This window comes from Cucurbita moschata, unplaced genomic scaffold (assembly GCF_002738365.1).
Source record: "Cucurbita moschata cultivar Rifu unplaced genomic scaffold, Cmos_1.0 Cmo_Scf00003, whole genome shotgun sequence".
NCBI classification, from domain to species: Eukaryota; Viridiplantae; Streptophyta; class Magnoliopsida; order Cucurbitales; family Cucurbitaceae; genus Cucurbita; species Cucurbita moschata.
Window position 1 is genome coordinate 634,949 of NW_019268519.1, and position 21,886 is coordinate 656,834.

The 21,886-nt window shown below is 39.0% G+C and overlaps 5 protein-coding genes and 1 long non-coding RNA gene across 15 annotated transcripts; 3 read left to right on the forward strand and 3 right to left on the reverse strand.

Annotated features, from left to right (window-relative positions):
- Window positions 1-34: 34 nt before the first annotated feature.
- On the reverse strand, window positions 35-2,113 carry LOC111440622 (peroxidase 41-like). Its single transcript, XM_023077575.1, has one exon. It carries the CDS (start codon window positions 1,211-1,213, stop codon window positions 221-223), a length of 993 nt encoding a protein of 330 aa, XP_022933343.1. The 5' UTR covers window positions 1,214-2,113; the 3' UTR covers window positions 35-220.
- A 291-nt stretch (window positions 2,114-2,404) lies between these two features.
- Window positions 2,405-11,118, forward strand: LOC111440567 (protein EDS1L-like). 2 transcript variants are annotated; one of them, XR_002709959.1, is made up of 4 exons: window positions 2,405-3,154; window positions 3,671-4,450; window positions 4,574-5,379; window positions 11,109-11,118. XR_002709959.1 is itself a non-coding variant. In XM_023077562.1 (3 exons), the coding sequence occupies exons 1-3, from the start codon at window positions 2,819-2,821 to the stop codon at window positions 5,312-5,314; spliced, it is 1,857 nt and encodes a 618-aa protein (XP_022933330.1). In that variant the 5' UTR covers window positions 2,405-2,818; the 3' UTR covers window positions 5,315-5,460. The 2 variants fall into 2 exon arrangements, 1 of the variants encoding a protein (XP_022933330.1); XM_023077562.1 differs by lacking the exon at window positions 11,109-11,118 and having other exon boundaries at window positions 4,574-5,460.
- On the reverse strand, window positions 6,670-8,506 carry LOC111440610. Its single transcript, XM_023077572.1, has 3 exons — window positions 8,280-8,506; window positions 7,981-8,044; window positions 6,670-7,871 (listed from the first exon to the last, which is right to left on the reverse strand). The coding sequence occupies exons 1-3, from the start codon at window positions 8,358-8,360 to the stop codon at window positions 6,979-6,981; spliced, it is 1,038 nt and encodes a 345-aa protein (XP_022933340.1). The 5' UTR covers window positions 8,361-8,506; the 3' UTR covers window positions 6,670-6,978.
- Window positions 8,954-12,230, forward strand: LOC111440538 (TORTIFOLIA1-like protein 3). 3 transcript variants are annotated; one of them, XM_023077560.1, is made up of 6 exons: window positions 8,954-9,935; window positions 10,019-10,124; window positions 10,232-10,529; window positions 10,626-10,800; window positions 11,309-11,755; window positions 11,929-12,230. In XM_023077560.1, exons 1-5 carry the CDS (start codon window positions 9,144-9,146, stop codon window positions 11,750-11,752), a joined length of 1,815 nt encoding a protein of 604 aa, XP_022933328.1. In that variant the 5' UTR covers window positions 8,954-9,143; the 3' UTR covers window positions 11,753-11,755; window positions 11,929-12,230. The 3 variants fall into 3 exon arrangements, with proteins under 3 accessions (XP_022933328.1, XP_022933322.1, XP_022933324.1); XM_023077554.1 differs by having other exon boundaries at window positions 10,232-10,800; XM_023077556.1 differs by having other exon boundaries at window positions 10,232-10,800; window positions 11,945-12,230.
- LOC111440655 lies at window positions 10,731-17,775 on the reverse strand. 6 transcript variants are annotated; one of them, XR_002710002.1, is made up of 6 exons: window positions 17,634-17,773; window positions 17,400-17,489; window positions 16,552-16,813; window positions 16,229-16,416; window positions 15,518-15,712; window positions 10,731-10,814 (listed from the first exon to the last, which is right to left on the reverse strand). It is a non-coding gene; the product is annotated as an uncharacterized LOC111440655 (long non-coding RNA). The 6 variants fall into 6 exon arrangements; XR_002710005.1 differs by lacking the exon at window positions 10,731-10,814 and adding an exon at window positions 11,898-12,107 and having other exon boundaries at window positions 16,214-16,416; window positions 17,634-17,775; XR_002710004.1 differs by lacking the exon at window positions 10,731-10,814 and adding an exon at window positions 11,898-12,107 and having other exon boundaries at window positions 16,229-16,384; window positions 17,634-17,772.
- Window positions 17,776-19,207: 1,432 nt separating this feature from the next.
- LOC111440633 (transcription factor MYB1R1-like) lies at window positions 19,208-21,459 on the forward strand. 2 transcript variants are annotated; one of them, XM_023077578.1, is made up of 4 exons: window positions 19,208-19,612; window positions 19,820-20,028; window positions 20,448-20,701; window positions 20,738-21,459. In XM_023077578.1, the coding sequence occupies exons 1-4, from the start codon at window positions 19,315-19,317 to the stop codon at window positions 20,871-20,873; spliced, it is 897 nt and encodes a 298-aa protein (XP_022933346.1). In that variant the 5' UTR covers window positions 19,208-19,314; the 3' UTR covers window positions 20,874-21,459. The 2 variants fall into 2 exon arrangements, with proteins under 2 accessions (XP_022933346.1, XP_022933345.1); XM_023077577.1 differs by having other exon boundaries at window positions 19,209-19,612; window positions 20,448-21,459.
- Window positions 21,460-21,886: the final 427 nt, after the last annotated feature.

Sequence of the window (21,886 nt, forward strand, 5' to 3'; positions counted from 1 at the left end):
AAATGTAAACAATAAAAATAAAAGAAGAGTAAAAAAGAAAATTCAGTTCATTAAAACATGAAATAACCACAATTACAAAAAGATCTTTTCCTCTTCCTCTCACTCTCTTCCATTAATAAACTCTCTACAATGTTCTTCTCCAAATCAATCTTACGAAAAAAAACAAAGAAAAAAATCCCCTTTTTAAAAGAATGACTTATTTATGAAAAGCCAAAATGGGCTAATGGTTGATTGAATTGAACGCATCGCATCTTGTCCTCACGTCTCCTTTCCCGCCAGTTTTCACCTCTCGAACGCTCATCTTCTCCATCGCGTGTCCGAAATCCTTGAAGAATAATGCCTCATTTCCTGCATACATCTCCACGAATTTCCTTGTCCTCGGATCCTTCACCAGCGCCTGATCCGACGCCAACAGTCCCATTCCTCTCAGCAGATTCTTGTAGTATACGTTGTCGAACTTCCCTGGCGTTACAGGGTCGCTGTACGCCGAATTCGCTGGATTCTTCTCGTAATCGGCGCAGGACTTCTTCAACGCCTCCGCGTATTTCGAATTAATCTCAGGATCTGTTGGTGTGTTTTTGCTGAAATTGAAGAGCCGGTCGCTGAATTCCTTGCAATTTGAGAATCCGATCGTGCGTCCGCCATATAGCGCTACCATTTCTTGAATCGTGAAGCCTTTCGCTGTGTATAGCTTGATCAACTCGTCGATTGATTGATTCGGTTTCGGAATGTTGCCTTCTACGTCTGAAACTTTCGAGACGAGGCTATCTTTTCGCCCTAATTCAACTTTGTACGATGGTCCGCCTGTAGCCGCGATGAGATCTCTAGTCGCTTGCGCTAACACGTCGGAGCAAGAGACAATCCCAGGGCAGGAGAGCTCTAAGGTGATCTTCGCTCGAGTGACGACGTCGAAGGCGTCACCAGGAAGATCGCGGTTGATTTCAGCATCGCGCTCGGCGTGGTTGAAGACATTGGATGAAACAAGAACAGAGCCATCGCAGCCTCCAACCAAACAATCGCTGAACAAAAGGCGCATAGATGCAGCGGCGGTGACAGGGCTAGTAGCGTGCTTGCGAGCAACAGTGTCATGAACGATCTGTGCAAAATCGGGGCAAGTTTTCTGGTAATAATCGAGAGAGAGCTGAGATTGAACTGAGAATGGAAGAGATAGAAAAAGTAGAAGAAGAAGAGCGGGAGAGTGAAAGAAGGCCATGGCGGAAGAGGAAGGAGGTGGGGGAAAACCTGCTTCCTCTGGATGTGGAAAAGTGGAAGGGGTGTGTGTAGTGTAGTGTGGTGAGGAGGAAGAAGGAAGCAATTGCGTGTGAGGAAAATGGAGTGGATGAATGGGGGTTAAAAAGAAGATGGAGTAGTGGATGGGAGAGATTTTGGGAGATTTGTTAGGGAGGAGGCTGCTAATGACCTCCAAATTCTTGCCATGGATGACTGAATCAAACCCATTGCAAGGTACTGTTGTGTTAAGTGGCAGGTGGGTGGATGGGAGAGGTTCTATGGAATGAATTTGTTAGAAGATTTAATGCTATTTTTGGTAATGCAGAATGCTGAAGTTAGATATGAAGATGGAGAAATTTTCAGTATAATCAGGTACTTTCTAGTGATCCTTGCGCCAGATGAAAGAAAGAGAAAAAGACGCAATGAGTGCAGTAAACCAAGAAGATTCATATTGATTTCTTCTCCCGCCCCATTCTTTATCCAAGAAATGTTGTTAAAATTCACCGCATAATCACCCAAATACTTAAACGCAAATTTTTCTATGAAAAAGACGCTGATGCAGTAACAACATTCATCTAATCTCTCAAAATTTATGAATCTTCAAGCGACAAAGACAGAGGATTCAGTGAAAATTTGGTTTGTCTGAAGTGGGGCAACGCCAATTTTACAATCCTTGAAGATGGGCAGATCGATATCAGTCGGTGAGGTGAGAGTATCTATTCATCTCTCTTTCTCTATAATCTGGGCATTGTTCTTGTTTTCCTTGGTTTGTTCTCAATTTAGAGATCAATATCTTTTCGGGATCTGGGTTTGCTTCGATTAGCGATGGGAAGCGCAGAGGAGAAAGTTGTTGCCGTGATCATGGTCGGCGGTCCCACTAAAGGTACGGGAATTTCTTACTCCTTCTCAAATCGTTTTTGGGTGGAAGTTCATCTGAATTCATTTTGATGAAGTTAGAGATGTATCTAGAATTATAGTTATAATACAAAGTTTTGATGGAACAGGAGCTTGACTAAAGACTATGTAAGATTGGATCAAGACATCCTATCACCTTTTGCAGGGAAGAAACAGTTATATATACGTACGAAACTACGGACTACTGGGAACAGATCAAACGCCTGCATAAGTTGTATTCGAAACACGCATTCATTTTCATCGGTTCGATAACCAAGTCTTTGTGTGTGAATCCTTGCAGAATGTCCTTGAAATGCTCTGGCTTATACCCGACCCATTGGCGAGTGGAGATGGTACGAAAGACGCTATCATCACACTGGTGATGTTTATATGCATCCTTCAGCTAAACTACATCCAACTGCTAAGGTATTATTATGTTTATTGATTATGCTGATTTTAGAAATATGGGCGGGTGTTATTATGTAAAAATTAATAGATAAAAAAAAAAAAAAGAAATTACATTTTTAACTTTTAGGAATGGAAAACAGCAAGCAATTTGAAAAGACATCCAATAATTGATTTATGGTATATGCCGAAGACGAAGACTCCAGAGTCAAAAGAGCGAGTCTCGTCAAGCTGCAGCAGCAGAGGAGGATAGCAGGAGGAGGCGAGACCATCATCGGAGCAGAGGAAAATGGTTCACGCCAGGCTTGAAGACGCCACCGGTTTTAAGGCGGAGCTGATCGGAAGCGCCTGGACGGCCGCCGTTAAAGCTCACAAGTATGCAGAGAAGCCATTTCTCCTTGAAACTAGCAGCAGAGACTTTTCCATCATCAGTTTCCCCGGATCTTGGTCTGCGGAAGGCTGGTTCTCCGGTTCCGATTCCGATTCCGATTCATGTTTTGGAGAAACGAAGATCAACACCCAACTGTTTCCGTCTATCAGGAGCATCGGCGTTAACGATTATGCGCTCGTCAACTCCGCGTTTCTCCACAGATTTGAAGCTATCTTAGGGAAGCTGATCAAGGAGGTACACTTTGCCCTAAATTTTCCACCTATTTCCTCGAATTTCGCTTCCTTAAAGTTCTTTGGATTCAGAGAATTTCCATTTATTCAATCCTTATCGACTTTTGTAATCATATAAATCAATGATGGAGCAATAGTGAAAGATGATAGAATAAAATAATAATAATAACTGATCGTAGAATAAATTAATAATAATAATAACCTTTTGCCTTCCCAAGATTTAATAATAAGTTCGGATTTTATATAATTTTAATTTTGTTTCTATCTATGATTTAACCTATTCATTTATATATTCAATCTTTTAAAATTTATATATATCTTATTACTCTAAAATTTAAATTTGTTTCTATTTTAATAAATAACGAATAGATCTAAAATTTAAAAATATATTTGACATAAAATCAAAAAAAAAAAAAAACATTTTTTTTTAGAGTTTAAAATTTAAATGCGATGCAAATGATCAAATCTCGGACCCTTAACTGCTTCTTTTGACTATTGGTAATGGGATTTTGTTTGTCAGGTCATGCGAGTGAGTAAGGCAGTGGTGTTTACTGGCCACTCTGCAGGCGGTCCGATAGCCATTCTTGCAACCATTTGGCTATTGGAAGAGCAAAGAAAGAACTCAAACTCAAACACAGTCACCAACTCCTCCACTCCTCCAAAATGCATCACATTTGGATCTCCCCTTGTTGGTAATTTCATTCTCTCCCATGCTCTCAAGAGGGAGAAATGGTCTATCCATTTCATACACTTCATCATGAGATACGACATTGTCCCACGAATCCATCTCGCTCCCCTACCTTCCTTGCAACCAGTACAACTGCAAACCATCCTCAACTCCTTGAACTCGAGATCTCTTGAATCGTCGTCAAATGGGGATGTAACTACTGCATTCTTCAGTACAGTGATGAGCAATGCATCGAGTGTGGCAAACAATGCAGCCTGCCATCTTATGGAAAGCACTAGTCTTTTGCTAGAAAACTTGAGAAGCTTTATCAAATTGAGTCCTTATAGCCCTTTTGGGACTTACATTTTCTGTACCGAGAGTGATGAGGTGGTGGTGCTGACCAACCCGCATGCTGTTTTACAAATATTATTCTACTCCTGTCAGTTGAACTCTGACAGCGAACGGGGTCAGGTAGCTCATCAGAGTTTAAAGGACCATTGGGAGTATGAATCTAAAATGCACCAAAACTTGGAGCTCCTGCATGCTATTCGTCTGGATGAATTGCACAAGCTTCCTCTGTCTTTGACTGGAAGGAGCACGCCAATCACACAAGCCTTGAATCGACTCGGCCTAGTAAGTTTTTTTAATCTTCTACCTCTCTCTCTCGACTTAGAGCATCAACGTACCCGATAAAGTTGTTACTTGCCATCCATGGACCTACCTTGGATTCTAATTTTCATGAATGTGAAATTACAGAGTACGAGGGCTTTATTGAATCTTCGTGCAGCTGGCACATACGAAGAGAAAAAGACGAAAAACCAAGAAAGGATGGAAGCAAAGAAGCAATATATCGAGAAAGGATTGAATTCGCTAGAAGAAAACTACAGAGCTGTATGTAGGGTTGATGGTATGGGATATTATGATGCATTCAAACGCCAAAAGAATGACACAGACTTCAAAGCCAATATCAAAAGGCTTGAGCTAGCAGGTATATGGGATGAGATCCTAGGAATGCTCAAAATGTATGAGCTCCCAGATGAATTTGAAGGCAATGACGAATGGATACAACTTGGAACCAAGTATCGCCGTCTCGTTGAGCCTTTAGATATTGCTAATTACTACAGGCACTCTAAGAATGATGACACTGGTCCTTATCTGAAAATGGGAAGGCCGAACCGTTACAGATTTACACAAAGATGGCTCGAACATAATCAAAAGATGACAGAATACAGTGAAGAATCGATTCTTTGGGCAATGGTGGAGGAGCTTCAAATCCAAACCAGAACCAGAATGTATGTAGAGCATTCAAGAGAAATCATAGAGCTGGAGAAGAAGATGAAGAGATGGGTCAATGAGATTGGAGAGGATATGTTGTTAAAGAAATCTACGTTCATGGAGTGGTGGAAGACACTTCCTGAACAACACAGATCACAGTCTTGTCTTAAGGATGATATTCAGAGGATGGAGAAAAGAGACGATGCTATGAACTGGGAGTAGTCTGATCTTACTAAGTACTTAAATTCTTGGAGACAAATGTCGGTTAGTCTTCTAGAACTCAGATAGTTTATTCTTCAGAATCCACTTTCAATTCTTTCGCAGCACTTGTTATAGTTTAACTAAAACGACCACCCATCAACAATCAATATCTTCTTAATAACTTGCACCAGCTAAGTCAATATCAACAGCAAATGAATACCCAGTATAGAAGTGGGGCTCATACCTACATTCCATGGGATTATCCTTCATAATTACCTCTATGCGACAGAGAGCCCAATATACATAGAGAATTGTAGATAAGTTGAGATCAGCACCCTTGTTCTCGTTCAAAAGAATTAGAAAAGCCATAGCTGCAGTTATTCAGCAAACACATTATTCAATCCATCGTAAGCAAAACAGATAATGGGACCTCAATCAAAGGCAGATCTCTACCCAATGCCCTAATGAATACATGATATACAAGCTTACATAGTGAAATTTATTTCTGTGGAAAAATCAACCAATTACAGAATCTATCTTCCAGCAACTATGTCCCGCCACTGCCAGTATAGAACAGACGCTAAGACCCTTTATATTCAGTAAAACACAACCACAAGCTTAGTATTAGAGAAATAAAATGGGTCATTCATCAAGAAGCTTCAAAGTGGCATTTCAATCCATCGAAGGCAAACTGTCATCTGCATCACTGTCTTTCAAGTTTAGCTCATAATTTCTTGAAGACATAAATTTTTGAAGAAATGTTCTTTTTTCATTTTGAAATGAATGAAAAAGGGGGACCCACTTTTATTAAGAAGAATCAACATACATAAAAAAGAACGCTGTCAAAATAGAACAGGTTAGAACCAAAAAGTTACAATTAAGGGTCCCAATCATTAAACATCAACAGTAAGAGTAGTTTCTGAAGAAAAAAAAAAAAGTGAACTATAACCCAATGAAGATATGTTAAAGTGCATCAAACCAAAGATTCTTCTATAACAATCCACGTTCAGTGTTCACTCCTCAGATCCTAAAACAGTCATTAAAACAATAGTAAACCAACATGTCTAAACTCTAAAGCAAAACAAGTTAAGCTTTTACCTTTGACTGATCTCAGACATTCAACTGCTGGTGCTGGCTATGTACATCAAAAGCATTGAACAATTAGTTGTGTGACATAGAAGTTATTACAAATATTTCCACATTTCATTTTAGCGTGTATATACGCCTGGGAGTCTTGCCACATGCTACAAAACCATATATGAGTAGTCAATCACGACACTAAGTATCATAAAACCAGCAAGAATAAGGAGGAAAGTACTAACTAGAACAGTTTCAGGCATTCTATGAAATATATGCAAATACAAATAAATAAGATGCGGACAAAAATAAATGTTGTATCATTATTCCATGTATTCATTTCTATACCACCTCATCTATTCACATATCAAGTACGAAATAAGTCCTCTACATTGGCAAATGTATCATAAGATAAGAACCACACTCATGTACGAAGCAAATCAGTTTAAAGGTTCTCAATCTCATAACCATACTTCAACACCCAAATGCCACATCTATTGCTATGAAAAGCAGAGCAGACCACCATAATACCCAAGAGACATACAACAAAAAAAAAAAAAAAAAAGGTGAGACCAGATGAACATAAACTCACAGAAACTGGACACTAGCTAAGACCTTGAAATCATGCTATAAGAACGTGCCAACAGGAACGTTGGGCTACCACCATCTACATTTGTTTCATTGTCAACATGTTCACGATCATATGGCTTCCTGCAACCAGGACAGCGCCCATCCTCTTCAAGAATCCTTTTATGACAGAAAAGGCAAAGCCGAAATCCACAGAAACAAGGTAAGAAACTCGAGTCTGTAAAGTCTAAGTCTTCAAAGCAAATTGGACAAGATGTAGGCACAGGCATAACACCACCACAGGCCAAAGAGATGCCTCCATATCCAAAATGCCGGTCTGCATTTGGTAAACTAAGCTGCTTTGATAACGTAGGCAGACTCTGAGGACGGAAGGCATCATCAGGCCTCCATGCTCGGCAATTCATCGAAGCCCTCTGCACAATTTTCCCGAGTTCAATACTCGAGTCACCATCTCCTACGCCCAACTCATTTCTGCTGTCTCCGCAAGAATCCAATTGAGAAACAACATTACCGCTAGGGGAAGACTCTGAACATTGATCATGCTGCTTGTCAGTGGCGGCTAGGGCATCGGCAATAGCCTCCCAATCATCCAAGCAGTCATCATCTCCTTCTTCCTCCTCCGTTATACTCCCCGACTGACAACCACTAGAGCTGCTTCGGCAACTACTACTACTGCTACTCCCAGTAAAGTGAGGAACCGAATCATTACCACACAGGATACTACTCCCAAGACTAGGGGGACTATTAGACGGCGACTCTGAAAAATCGCTGTGGTGGTGGACCGATCTGTTGTTCTGTTCTCCTATTTCCCTCGAATTTATTTTATTAGAGGAAAGATCATCATCTTTCCTCGTTTTAACGACCACTGAGTCAAGACGATTGTCTTCGTTCCATTTTTTGTTCTTTACAGCACCTATAACTCGTGAACCCAAATCGATTAAACACAAATTCTCACAAGCATAAATCCCGTTCCATACATATATGCAATTAACAACAAAAGAAAACATAATTATAAGTTATACCTCGAGAAAGCCATTGTTCCCGACGAACATCAAGCTTGGACTGCTTCAATTTGGAATACCTAACCTGAAACCCCCCACCAAAACAGTTACGACATATCAGAAAAAGAAAATCAACAGTCGAACATCAACAAAAGAGAAAAAAGAAAACAAAAAAAAAAAAAAAACTCATCAGCATTAAAATTAAAAGAAAAAAANAAAAAAAAAAAAAAAAAAAAAAAAAAAAAACTCATCAGCATTAAAATTAAAAGAAAAAAATTAGAAGATTTACGTCGGAAGATAAAGAGAGAGAGAGTCCTCACCCTCTTCTTCTTGGGCAAGGGCAAATCCCCAGCGTTCGGAGCCAAAGAAACTGAAGCATTGGTAATCGAATCAGTAACCATGATTGAAGAGTTGAAATCGAAATGAAGGGAAGAAGTTCGCGAAAAACCCTAATTTGCGAGAATAATTGAGAAGACGACCTTGGAAGGAGAAAGAGAGATAATGGATAACGGAAACTACTCTGCTTCGCTCGCTCTTTTCCACAGACTAGGAAAAACAGAGGGCCGAGATTTGATTTAAATATTTACCAAAATATCCCTCCGTTTTCCTAAATTCCCGGCCTTGCCCAGCCTTGTCAAAAATGCCTCTAAAATACCAATGAAACTACGTCGTTTATTATGTCCAACTCATTTGGCCTTTCTTTTGTCCGAAAATGGGCCGTCAAACCTAACATATTGCTACCTAAATTAAATAATATAAATCAATAGTTTTTTTTAAATTAAAATAAAATAAAAGATTTTTAGTTTAAATATTATTTTGATCCGATTTCAAGGTTGAAAATAAATTTAAATAATTTATTTTTGTTTTTATTTTTCTGTTTCCTTTATTTATTTATTTGAAGGTTATGAGAGAAATAAATGTAAATATGTATGAAGTATAAATTTATGATTAATTTAATGCAGAATTTAGAATTTAGGTTTATAAGTTAATTATATGAAATATAATTTAATGCCGCACCCGCGTTTTCTCACTCTTGCTTATTTCTCCACACGACCCCATCTTCTTCCCCTACTCCCCGCGAGAAACATTTCTACCTACCGGGTTCTGTCCGGCAATGTTGCCGGAATTTCGAGCGTATTTGCGCCTGAGGTCTGACTCTGTATCCGTCTACAATTCCACTCGCCATGCCTCTCTCCGCCTCCGTGACACAGAGCCTGAAGCTTCGGATTCTCTCGTGCCTCACCAAGCTTTCCGACCGAGATACCTATTCTCTTGCTGCATCCGAGCTTGAATCTATTGCTCGGAGTCTTGACGTTAGTTCCTTGCCGATTTTCCTTTCCTGTATGTACGCAATTGATGCCTCGGATAAATCGCTGGTGAGGAAGCAATGCGTTCGTCTCTTTGCTGTTCTCTCGGAGACTCATGGAAATTATCTTTCTCCTTACCTTGCGAAGATTCTTTCCAATATTACTCGCCGGTTCCGTGATCCTGATTCGTCAGTTCGATCCGCGTGCGTTAGCTCCGTAGCGGCATTAGCTTCTAATGTCACTAAACCGCCGTTTTCGACGTTTTTGAAGCCTTTAACTGATTCGCTTTTCACGGAGCAGGATTCCAATTCGCAGATCGGGGTGGCTTTGTCTTTGGCTTCGGCAATTGATGCAGCACCGGATCCGGATCCGCTTAAGCTCGGCAAACTCTTGCCGAGATTTGAGAAGCTTTTGAAATGCGAGAGTTTCAAGGCAAAGGCGGCACTCTTGACAATGATCGGGAGTATTATTGGATTGGATGGAGCTTTTGGAAATGGAGCTCTGAAAAATTTGGTCCCGTGCTTGGTTACATTCCTTAGCAGTGAGGATTGGGCGGCGAGAAAATCAGCGGCGGAGGCGCTGGGTAAACTAGCAGTCATGGAGAGGGATGCTCTGGCGGAATTCAAGGCTGGTTGCTTGAAAACGTTCGAGAGTCGGCGATTCGACAAGGTTTCAATTTTTCAATGGCTTTAAAAATTAGTTATGACTCGAATTCAGATATTTGATCTTGTTTTTCTAAATTTGTGACATAGGTCAAGGCCGTACGGGAGGCGATGCGTCAGATGCTGGAGGCATGGAAGCAGATTCCTGATCTCTCGGACGAGGCGTCTGCACCTTATTCCCAATCCTCCTCGAAAGGTAGCATGTTTTAACATTATCTTCAGTAAATGTTTTGCTAATTTCCTGCATGTCTTTTGAAATTGTTGACACTCTTCTGATCATTTTGGTCTTTTATTATGTTTAAGAAATCGCTAGTGATGGACGTTATCTACCTGGATCCAAGAATATTTCTTCTGCTTGTCTTGATGCTCCTCTTCCGAGGAAAAATAGTAGCCTGGTTGGCAGGTCTACACCACCCGATGCCTCGTCTGCGACGACGGCGAGAAGGAGAAGCGCTTTGAACGGCGGTGACAAGAAAACAAGTTTGTCAATGTTCCAAAAGGTTGAGCGTAAGAAGCCTCTGGACTGGAAGGTGGAAGTCTCTGTTAGGAAGTCTCCCTCAGGAGATCTGAAGGAAAGAGATGAATACATACCAGATAGAAGGTTTAGTGAAAACACCAAGATTTCGAAACCAGAAACAAAGCGGGCACTCTTCAATAAGATTTCTGACGATAAGATAATTAAATTCGGTGGGTTCAGGTCTGGATCTCGCGTAGTTCCCTGTCCCGAGGAGGGCCCTGAATCGCCTGTTGTAGCAAGTAATGCAACCGACGATCTGCACAGGAACCACAAAGACTCTGAAGAATTGCATTTGATCCGTAATCAGCTTAATCAAATAGAAAAGCAGCAATCCAGTCTTCTAGACATACTCCAGGTTGGCACCAAATCCTGAAAAACTTTACTCTTAGTCTGGAAGAAATGTGTTGAAGTTGAATTTTATTTTCATTTCTTTATGCTTGATTCATGAAGTCGTATATTTTCCTCATTGTCCCATTCTAAAGATGATAATCATGCAAGGCATATGCATGCATCAATATAGTAAATCGCTCCTTGGAAATTGGAATCATTAGAATACTGGAAATCAATTGACAACAAGCACATAGAACATTGAATCCAAAATGAAATATTCAAGGCGCATAGTACATAAAACAAGGTGTATCATCAAAAAGGAAAAAAACAGAGAACAAGGTATGTTCAAATCTGGAATATGACAACTCCAAAGGACAGATCACTGAGTATATTTCTTATTGAAGTACAATTTGCTGTCCGACTTCAAAATTGCGTTGTCTATTACTTCCAGCGCTTGATTATTTGCAATGTTCAATATATCGATTATTCGCTGCAATATATCTCACTTGTGTTTTGTCTAATCCACCATTTAGAACTTCATTGGGAGTTCACAGAATGGAATGAGATCCCTGGAGACGCGTGTGCATGGTCTGGAATTGGCATTAGACGAGATCTCATATGATCTGGCTGCATCATCAACTGGAAGGATGTCTTATGCCAACACCCCCAAAATCACATGTTGCATGCTGCCTGGAGCTGATTTTTTTAGCTCAAGGTTCTGGAAGAGAGCAAATGGCAGAGGTTCAACACCAAAGGTTTCAATTCCCAGTGGTGTAACTCCACTGGCTCCAATGCGTAGCAGAGGTGATCGCCATGGAACTAATGGGGATGCTGGATCTATAAATTTGGAGAATCATAGCTTTCAGGTCCAGCGAAGGGGTGGCTTCATAGTGAATCCACTGGCTGTGAGGCAAGGTGAATCCAGGGTTGTCTCCGATGCCAGCACTTCCTTGAACGATTTGACTAGGAGGCACTAAAGAGTAAATTCTGAACTGAATTCGTTCTCTTTTATTTTACTTTAAGCTTCATCACTCTCTTTTTTTTCTTTGTTCATATGCAAATTTCTACGGGCTTGAATCTTTCTCCTCCTTCCCACATCATATGGTAATAGCTTTTAGATGGCCGAATATGGTATTTACTGAACTTCAAACAGCTTTTACTTGGTACAGGCTTACAGCTATAAATTTTCACTTTCCTTTGCCATGGGAATCTCATCCCCTTGGAACCCTAGCGATGGATGAGAAAGCAGCTAAACATGATTTGTGTTGCTTAGCAACAATCAAATCCATTCCAATGTGGATTTATCTCTGGTATGTTCAAGAGCCAAGTGATCTGAAAATTTTCAATGAGTTATAAAGTTGAATTTCCGTTTCTTCTATTGTTATTTGTTTTCTGGAAATTATAATCAAGAAGTTTATACCGAAATGGTGATTACTGATATGTACAGATGAACCAGAAAGAAAAAAAAAAAAAAGAGGCGTTTTCTCTTCCCTTCACACTTACTCACCGTGGTGTCATTTTGTCAAATTTTTTTTAATTGGTTGAAACAATACTTAAAAGTGGAAAAGAGTACAAATATACTGTTGATGATTATGATGTTTTTCTACAATTTATAGCCTTTTAATACCTGCATTGAAAATTGAAATTTTTTTATATAACATGTAACGACCCAGGCTCACCGCTAATAGATATTGTCCTCTTTAGACTTTCCCTTTCGGGCTTCCTCTCAAAGCTTTAAAACGAGTCTACTAGGGGAAGGTTTCCACGCCCTTATAAATGGTGGTTTATTCTCCTCCCCAACCAATGTGGACATCACAATCCACCCCTTTCAGGGCCGAGCGTACTTGCTAGCACTCTTTCCTTCCTCCAATTGATGTGGGACCACCCCTAAATCCACCTCTCTTTGGGGCCCAACGTCCTTACTGGCACACCACCTCGTGTCTACTCCCCTTTGGAGAACAGTGAGAAGGCTAGCACATTGTCCGGTGTCTGGTTCTGATACTATTTGTAACGACCCAGGCCCACCGCTAGCAGATATTGTCATATTTGAGTTTTCCCATTCAAACTTCTCCTCCAGACTTTAAAACGCGTTTGCTAGGGAAAGGTTTCCACAAAAGGTTTTGTTTCCTCCCCAACCAATCTAGGACATCACATAACAAATCAAGAGGGGTGATTCAGGACATATACATCATATGTATATTGGGATGTTACTTTAATAATGGATGAAGATTATATATATATTTATGGATGAGAGAGGATATTACAGAAGAAAAAATTAACTTCAGAGTTTTCCGTGCTTGCTGTTGCCGTATCACATCAAACTGATCTGAAAAAGTTATCGCGGTGAAAAAGTTAATCATGGATGGGAGAGAACATTTACCCTTTTCCATTTCCACCTATCGACTTTAACCCTCAGTAACTTCCAGACTTTCAACTGTCAGATGTAGTGAACATTACAGCTTACTCAAAACTATCTTAAAAATTAATGGAGGGGTTTCTTCCTCCAACCTTATCCAGTTCTGTATTGTACATAACACTGCCACCATTTTTGCCTGTATCAAGCTGTCAGAAAATTCTTTAATGATTTCTTTCACATTTGAGAATTCTCCTATCCCTTATTTAATTTCCCCACCAAATTTGATATTTATTATGTTCACGTTCGACCCACAATCAACAAACCTTTCTACACTTGGCTTACAGATGTACTCCATTTGGGTTTAAGTGCAGAGAGAAGAAAAAAAACACACATAAGATATGGACTAATATGAAAGGACCATTAAGTGTAATACCTTCAAATTCATACAATACTTATTCATCATGTTAAGCAATGCTTTGTGAACACTTCAGCAATATAATGTATTTCTTAAAAAAGAAGACTATACAGAAGGAAGGAAGATACATGGGGATAAGGCCTCACCCCTCCCCTCTGGTTCATAGTGTGTTTATTAACTAACAAACGCTATATTACTTATGCTAAAGAAGCCTACTTCCAAAAATCAAGAAACTTATGCTTCAAATTAAGATCTTATAGTTCAGTTATATGATCAGAATTTTTCGATCTTGTTTCTTTGTGTTTAACTATAAGGCCTAAAAACTTATTTAGTGTATTATACGTATTTAACTAATATGAACAGTCGTCGGTATAAGAAACCCCCTAAACTCATCTAATTGCCAGTCAGGGTTAAAAATGAAATGTTACAAAGAACAAGATATGATTTTGTTAACACAATTGAAGGCAAAAACTAGCATTTCTATGAAAAAGCAGCAATTATCCATGAAATAATAAGATTAAAAAAAGAAAAAGAAAGAAAAAGGCAATGCAGAGGCATGCTCTACGGACGATACTTTGAAGGCCTTGTGGCCTGCCACTAACTTCGCTACCAGACAGGATAAGATGCTCACTTTAGGCTGAAAAGTTCGACCACTCGACTAAAAAATTATTACCTACTTAAGCTTCTTCTTTCATATTCTTTTTTGAGACGAACCAGTGATCTGGCACTCTTTTCTTCCTCCTTACATAAAGGTGACGAATTTGGAACTACATAAAAATTCCCGAAAGCTTAACTCAAAGGGGGGAAAAGCTGAGAGACGTTGAAGAAAAGTCTACAAAGAGGCTGAGATGAAAAATATAAAGATAAGTTTAGATTAAAAAAAAAAGAGGAATCAATCTATCCCCCTAGAAGGAGTAAGCAGAAAGGCATCCAAATAAGCGTAAATCGCAAGCAAAACTGGAAAGGGAATGGAAGTCTAGGAGGGGCATTCAAATTTTGCCAATTAGAGTCCATTCCTCTCATGGAAATTCGATTCTTTCAAGCCATAAACTCCAAGAAATTGCTTTATCGGTGTTCCTCCATATAATCTTTGTCTTTGCTTTGAAGTTGGTTCCACACAGAAGCTCAAGAGAAGTCAAAAGAAGGGAAAGGAACCTTCCTCAACACTTTATGCATTAGGGGGGGGGGGGGGGGGGNGGGGGGACTAGTAACTGGCTTTGTGTTTCCCTTACTTTCCTACATGAACGCTAAGCTTCTTTTTCTTTAACTCGCTCCTGTTGACAATAAAATGACTATTGCCTATCCAAAACAATGTTTGAAAGTGTCAATCAACCCTCACTTGACGGATACTCTGGCAATGCGATTGGAAGAGCAGTCTCATTTGCACATTCAAACGCTTGGGAGGGGAAAGAAACAACTCTATTCTAATGATGGAAAAGGGAGAAGCAGCTAAACATAACTACAATTATTGAATATAACAACCTTCAAGATGTAAACATGACTAAAAGACTCTTGAATCATTCACTAGGACATTACGAATTCACGACCACTGAATTACCACAGAGATAGAACTTACATGTTTTATGATAAAATCCAACTTTGGAAAGTATTCATCTTGTTTTATACCTAAAAATTGAACAGAATGCAGACTTTATCCAGCTCATTGATTGCTCAATATGATGGATTAAAATAAACTAATGAGATGAACAAATTTAGGAAAAGGTCAGAATGTAGCATAATTATCTGATGAGCAACAGAATTTTATTGTGAGAATGTATTAAGATCTAGAGATTCGAAGTGCAAATAAAATGGTCTGGACCGTAAGGCTCCATTTCAGGCAGAGCACAATTCCCAGCACAGTATTCAAGAGCTTTCTAGTGAGTTTCAAATTAAATTATTAAATAAAGATATAACTATGAGGTAATAAATTATAGTAGCGCAATAGAATTTCAAAAAAGAAAAACAACCAACCTGACGTGCTAAGCATGGTGGTTGCCGACTGTCTTAAGATATTTCAACCATGAAGCTTCAGTTCTAAGTCTCTACCGTCCCCATCTTCCTTTTTAAATGCTCCAATTTCAAGAAGAATTACCATCTGAATTATTCAACAAGTCCTTGTGCTTTCTACAAATTGTGTGCTTGAGAAAGTAAATGTTTAAACGTTGCCTGTGGGAGTCATCATTCAAATCAGAAGCAGTTCTTTCAAACTTAGTTAACAAGCCATTAACAGTTTCAATATCAGTTTCGCAAGCTGGATTTAAACTTTCGAAGTACAAAAATTCCAGGCTAAATCATATCCAACTTATCTATGACAATTTCATTGTTTGTAGAGATGTAAGCATTCTAAAAGGTTTCACTGGCTCCCATATCACTTTTGGCATCTACATGTGGTGTAAACACTTTCCCTCGATTGATTAAAGTTATCTGAAAATGGAATTCCAAAGCAACGAAGAACAGGTGATAATGTATTTCCATGGCCTCGCTAGTAAAGGACCTGATTTGGAGAGCTTTTCTAAGATTGCAGATTCTATCTATATTTTTATCTTCTCTAGTTTTATAATTCAGAGTATAAGTATCGTGATCATCATCATAGAAGAATTATCTGCTGACTGACAACTGATATTTCATAATGGAATTTTGGAGAAATAAAAGACTGATATTTCGTACATTCTCATGGCTGACCTGTTTAAAGGATAATATTTAATCCCATGTCTGAGTACTCTTTTTCTTTTTCTGAAAAGTCTCACTCAAGTATCAGTATCATCTTTCTGCATCACGTTCATATTCAACACACACGTTTGCTCGTGTCGCTTAGGTTTTCTCATCTCTTCTGCAGTTCTGCTAAGTATTTCATGAGAGGAATCATTAGCCTGTCCAAGAAAATAGATTTTTCAACAGAACAGATTTCTATGTAAGTATAGTAATTTCTAAAAGGTTCTGCTTTATTGCTACTCATTTTATTAAAGGAAAAGTTAGTCCCACGTGCACCTTTAACATACACTTACCTGACATGTCCATTCCACAAGTCATGAGATGTCGCTTGTTCCAGAGGAGAACCATTTAAGATAATCGTGGACTCACTACGACCAATAGAATTCTGAGGCCGTAATGATATGTCTATCTTGGTAGTAATATTTCCTACCAATTTATTCTCATTCACAGTTTGTGTTTCCTGTTCATCACTTTCTCCAATTTACTTGTAACTTCTCGCAACTCTTACCCAATATCTTCGATTATCACTACAGCATCTGGTTCTCCAATCTGAGGCTAAAGTAAACCACTGAAATTACAAAAAGTTGCACAGCCATAGTAGAGTAAATCATAATAGAAAGGTACTAGATTATTACATAAGGGATCACAAGATCACACAATGACGGTTAGAAATTACGACTTTCCGCAATGGTATGATATTGTCCACTTTGAGCATAAGCTCTCATGGCTTTACTTTAGGCTTCCCCAAAAGGCCTCAATCAAACCAATGGAGATAGTATTCCTCACTGATAAACCCATGATCTTCCACTAAATTAACCAACGTGGACTCACTCCCAATAATCCTCAACAATGACAAGTGTGAAACAACTTATTTCCTCTGTATAGCGCACAGAATAAAAGAAAACCGAAAAAGTGTCTTCGAACAATCTTTTCAGGAAATCAACACCAGAAACCGAAGTAGATAACGGTTATATAAACGTTTGTACCAGTTACCAAATATGAGCCCTAAAAATCTCTAAATAGCACAGACATACGAAAACACTAGACAAAATCAAAGAATCCAGTATTCTTTGGGCGTCTAACAAGCATCAGAAATGCTTCATCCTTGTTCGTGAAAAAATTTCCTATCGAAAACTAATACCTTTCTTCTCCAAAACCAAGATCAATGCCACCGCTTCTTTCGCCGTATTGCGGCCTCATACGCATAGGCATTCTTCAAGGCCGTCGACATCTAAGCATTCAATAACCAACAAGATTAAACTCCGAAAAAGAGAAACACAAACAAAATCAAAACATTCCGAAATGAGAAAAAGAATCAAAGGAGCAGAAAGCCTATATTGATTTGATTTATTGAAAATCTTAACAGGAAAATCACCTCGAAATCGCCCATATTGAAACATTTCCGAGAACTTTCAGACGGAAGCCGAGACGAAGAAGACTTGAAAATTTGAGAAGAGATCAAATCCTCGCTTTTACGGTTTTACCAAATTGCCACCATCAGATCCCACAATCACGTACCCGCGTGAACTCTAAAATCGGTATTTCGCTCTCTTTTGGCGCCTCGCGCGCGCCATTAGGCCGGCCACCATCAGGAGCCGTTGGATCGTTGATGTGGTCAAAGTTCATTAACACGTGGGGTAACACGGCAAGTGTTACATGATTTTATTTTCCTTTTAAAAATAGAATTATCTTTTTAATCTCTTAGTTTGGAACTTATATTATTTAATACAATGTTTTAAATATATAATTTATCTTACCAAATTTTAATAAACTAGTTATAATATAATTAATCAAAGTATATATATATATATATATTAATAAGTCGCAGTTTTCCCTACAATTTTTATTTTTTTAAAAATCATATCTAATTATAAACATGAAATTAAAATGACGATATTTGAAAATAGGAATTTTAAATAATTGGAAGTTGGGAATTAAATATTACACCAACTGTATAATATAAGATAAGGACATTATATCTATTTTTATTATCATTTTTTTTAAAAGGTTCCTTGAGATGCGTGAAGAGATACCAAATGTTGAGGTATCGGTGTTCACATATTAGATAATAATTATATTATATACTTACTGAACTTATAATATTCATAGCACTATTTTAAAATGCTCTTTGAATTTTGTTATATTTTTAATGACGTAAGTTAATTAAAAAAAAGCCTAGAGAGGTTTAGGGGCAGAGATGGAAAGTCTTTCCTATCTTTGTCCCATTTTTTTGTCCTCTCATTGGTGATTACTTCTGTTCCAAAGCACCCTTTTTTTCATTTATAGAGAAATTCAATTGTCAAATCGATGAAAAAAAGTCATCATGGGTTAAGGTAATGGTATCTTGATAAAAGAGTTGACGAATGCGAGATCTCACATCGCTTGAAGAGAGGAATAAAATAATGCTTATAAGAGTGTGGAAACCTCTCTGTAGTAGACATGTTTTAAAACGTGAGGCTAATGACTATATATAACGAGTCAAAGTTGACAATATTTATTAACAGTGGGCTTGAACTATCACAAATGTAAGAGCTAAACATGTGCCAACCAGGATGTTGGGCCTAAGAGGTGGATCGTGAGATGTCACATTAGTGGAAAATAAAATATGGGGTGGAAACATGTCTCTAGTAACGCGTTTTAAAACTGTGAGGCGGACGACAGGCCAAAATAACTATTAACACGTCAGAAATAATAATATATTATTGTGAAGCACACCATTTGAAATATGGATCCAATTTAAATGAACAATATAAAGGAATAAATGGTATATGTTTAAATAGTTATATTAATTAATATTGGTTATTTTTTTATTTATCCGAGAAATATATAATGTTAGAATCAACACGTTTTATCCTGAGGCGTGTCTGCAGCGACCACCACGTGCCGCGTGTGCAGCTTGAGCTTCGTCTCTTTCCCCTCCTCCTATATATACACCTGCCTCTCTCTGCAAATCGCTTCCTCATTCGTATCCGCTAAGTTTCCCTCTCCACTTTTATGCTTTTCACAAACCCTCTCGCTGTCAACCCTGTGTTCATCGTCCTCGTCTCCACGTGATCATGCGAAGCATCACCGCCGCCGTCAACGAATCCGCCGCCACCGAGATCGGTGGCGGAGGTCCTGGTGAGATCATGCTGTTTGGTGTCAGAGTGGTGGTGGATTCGATGAGGAAGAGTGTGAGTTTGAATAATCTGTCGCAGTACGAGCAACCTCATGAGGCCGCCGATGTAATCGCCAACGATAACATGAACGACCCCGTTTCCGTCAATCACAAAGATGTTGTTGCTGCTGGTTATGCCTCTGCGGATGATGCTGTTCCCAACGCCTGTGGGAACCGCGAACGTGAGCGCAAGCGAGGTACGACTCAGCTTCGGATCTCCGATCGCCTTCTGTCTCTGTCTTTCTTCTGGTTTCTGGTTCTTTTCCTCCTGATTCTTCTGGTTTATTTATTGTTCAATTTTTCGATATATTTAACTGAGTAGTAGAGTATCTCTGTTATGTGATCGGAACGTACGGAAAGAAACTGGAGTTTTCGTTCTGAAATTACTGTGTCGATGGTAATAGGTGTGCCTTGGACTGAGGAGGAGCACAAGCTGTTTTTAATTGGACTGCAACAAGTGGGGAAGGGGGATTGGAGAGGAATTTCTAGGAACTTTGTTAAGACTCGCACCCCAACTCAGGTCGCTAGCCACGCGCAGAAATACTATCTTCGCCGGAGCAATCTAAATCGCCGTCGCCGTAGATCTAGTCTTTTTGACATCACGACGGACACAGTAACTTACGAATACTTGCCATTCAATTTATATATGCCGTCTGTTTGATTGTTGAATTACTGATCGGAGGTCTTCATCCCGAATTTTTCGACGATCAAGATGAAAATGGTCTTTGATTGGAAGTCAGCTAGATGACTGGTTTAAATAATCAAGTAACCTGGCTATTTACGAAATCCATTACGAATTACTCTATGATGATGGATCGAAATTTTGTTTAAGTCGTACATTTTCTTAGAGGCGGACATTGACCTTTAAAGGACCAAATTGCGTAATTGATTTCGATATGTTTAGCTACTGTTCTTTAGTTGACAAATGAAAGACTTGACTGTTATAACTCAAAATCTCGTTTTACCTCCCACCAACCCCAACAAAGTTCGATTTTCATGATAACTCTGATTTTCCTCTGTCCTTCGTATTAGGTCACGGCTGTTCCTATGGTTGAAAATTCGGTGCAGCTTCAAGAAACTGCTTCTCAATCCCATTCCTTGACTCCATCAAACCAACTCGAAATTTCCAAGAACAATGTAATTCCGGCGTTGCAAACTTTACCATTTTCATTTGGGCCAACACCATTTGCCACTCCAACCAAGAATCCGATGGAAAAGGGTGGTGGTCCTGGAGAAGTAAGCACAGAAAAAGATGGACCACTGAAGCTTGGCCTCACGAATTCCATCTATTCCTCTGATCAAACTCCAAACTTGAACTCAAACTCAGCAATGGAGTCATCAGCTCTATCTCTTCGCCTTGCATTAACATCTGAGCAGAGGGAGGCTTCAACAAGACACTCAACTTTCCAGTCCATGCCTAGTTTCAATAATGGTGAGGGCATCATAAGTGCTGCTTGATAATTTACAGATCTGGGAAAAGTTATTGACAATTTAATTAGAGAGAATGGGGCTAGAGACCACAGAAATTATTAGGCGACTGAATCTGATCGATCCAGTGCAGACCCGCTAAAAGGGAGTTGCTCCATGTTTTTGATGGCATCTGTGTAAGCTAGATTCTTGATGATTTCGCTGTTCTTGTCGGTAGCTGGTTACTGACGGAAATAATGACACGCTATTCTCTGTTAGAATTAGAAAAGACTGTATTTGGTGGGTCTGTTGTCTCGTGGGCTCGGTTGTAGTTTGAAGGAAAGAATATCCAAGTTGGATAAATGGGTGGTGGTTGCGATGATGTATGTGAAAAAGAGGGAAGGAGGCAAAATTCCCCAGTATGGCTTTGATCTCCACATCCACAGTGATGGAGCATGATGGCTGTCCGTTGTCTATTGTTTTGACGCATCTTTAACTCTGAGAATATGGGGTATCGGGGCCGTGTATTCTGTATATTTATGTGGTTTTGGTTCTCTTCATCTCATCTTCAATAACCTTTATTCCATGTAATAATTTGTGCAATGAAGTCCGAGCTTTAGCTCACCCTTTCTTTTGAGACCATTGTTTTTAACTAAGTTTGAGTCTATTTTAGGCATGAAATCCAAGCTTACTCCATTTTCCTGTGGTCGAGGTCGAATAGGGTTTAAATGAGATTTAAAGCTTCTAATTAATAGTAGCAGAACCTTATCGAATTTAATGAAACCCCCTAGTTTCTAGCATGTGCTATGTTTATCCTTTTGTACTGCTCTTGAATCTCATCTCTCTCTCTCTCTCTCTATGGTATTGATTTATAGTTTGGAATCTTATCTTTCTATGTTTTTAACCATTTCCGAACCTAAAATTTAGTGATGTTGACAAAAGACCATTCTAGACATCTGAATGAATACTCACCAAACTTCAGACTTCAATCTTTGAGGACAAACAAAGTGAAACATGGATGCTAGTTCCACATTATTTAAGGTCATAATCCATCAATAATGTGA

Bases quoted from the DNA above. Each gene is read 5' to 3' on its own strand.
- LOC111440538 (XM_023077554.1), top strand. From the start codon at position 9,144: ATGCCTCTCTCCGCCTCCGTGACACAGAGCCTGAAGCTTCGGATTCTC. The intron at 10,125-10,231 runs GTAGCATGTTTT...ATTATGTTTAAG, and splicing joins TTCCCAATCCTCCTCGAAAG to AAATCGCTAGTGATGGACGT. The intron at 10,801-11,308 runs GTTGGCACCAAA...TCCACCATTTAG, and splicing joins GTCTTCTAGACATACTCCAG to AACTTCATTGGGAGTTCACA.
- LOC111440622 (XM_023077575.1), bottom strand. From the start codon at position 1,213: ATGGCCTTCTTTCACTCTCCCGCTCTTCTTCTTCTACTTTTTCTATCT.
- LOC111440567 (XM_023077562.1), top strand. From the start codon at position 2,819: ATGGTTCACGCCAGGCTTGAAGACGCCACCGGTTTTAAGGCGGAGCTG. The intron at 3,155-3,670 runs GTACACTTTGCC...TTTGTTTGTCAG, and splicing joins TAGGGAAGCTGATCAAGGAG to GTCATGCGAGTGAGTAAGGC. The intron at 4,451-4,573 runs GTAAGTTTTTTT...GTGAAATTACAG, and splicing joins CCTTGAATCGACTCGGCCTA to AGTACGAGGGCTTTATTGAA.
- LOC111440610 (XM_023077572.1), bottom strand. From the start codon at position 8,360: ATGGTTACTGATTCGATTACCAATGCTTCAGTTTCTTTGGCTCCGAAC. The intron at 8,045-8,279 runs GTGAGGACTCTC...GGGGGGTTTCAG, and splicing joins CCTTGCCCAAGAAGAAGAGG to GTTAGGTATTCCAAATTGAA. The intron at 7,872-7,980 runs GTATAACTTATA...CACGAGTTATAG, and splicing joins GGAACAATGGCTTTCTCGAG to GTGCTGTAAAGAACAAAAAA.
- LOC111440633 (XM_023077577.1), top strand. From the start codon at position 19,315: ATGCGAAGCATCACCGCCGCCGTCAACGAATCCGCCGCCACCGAGATC. The intron at 19,613-19,819 runs GTACGACTCAGC...CGATGGTAATAG, and splicing joins CGAACGTGAGCGCAAGCGAG to GTGTGCCTTGGACTGAGGAG. The intron at 20,029-20,447 runs GTAACTTACGAA...CCTTCGTATTAG, and splicing joins TTGACATCACGACGGACACA to GTCACGGCTGTTCCTATGGT.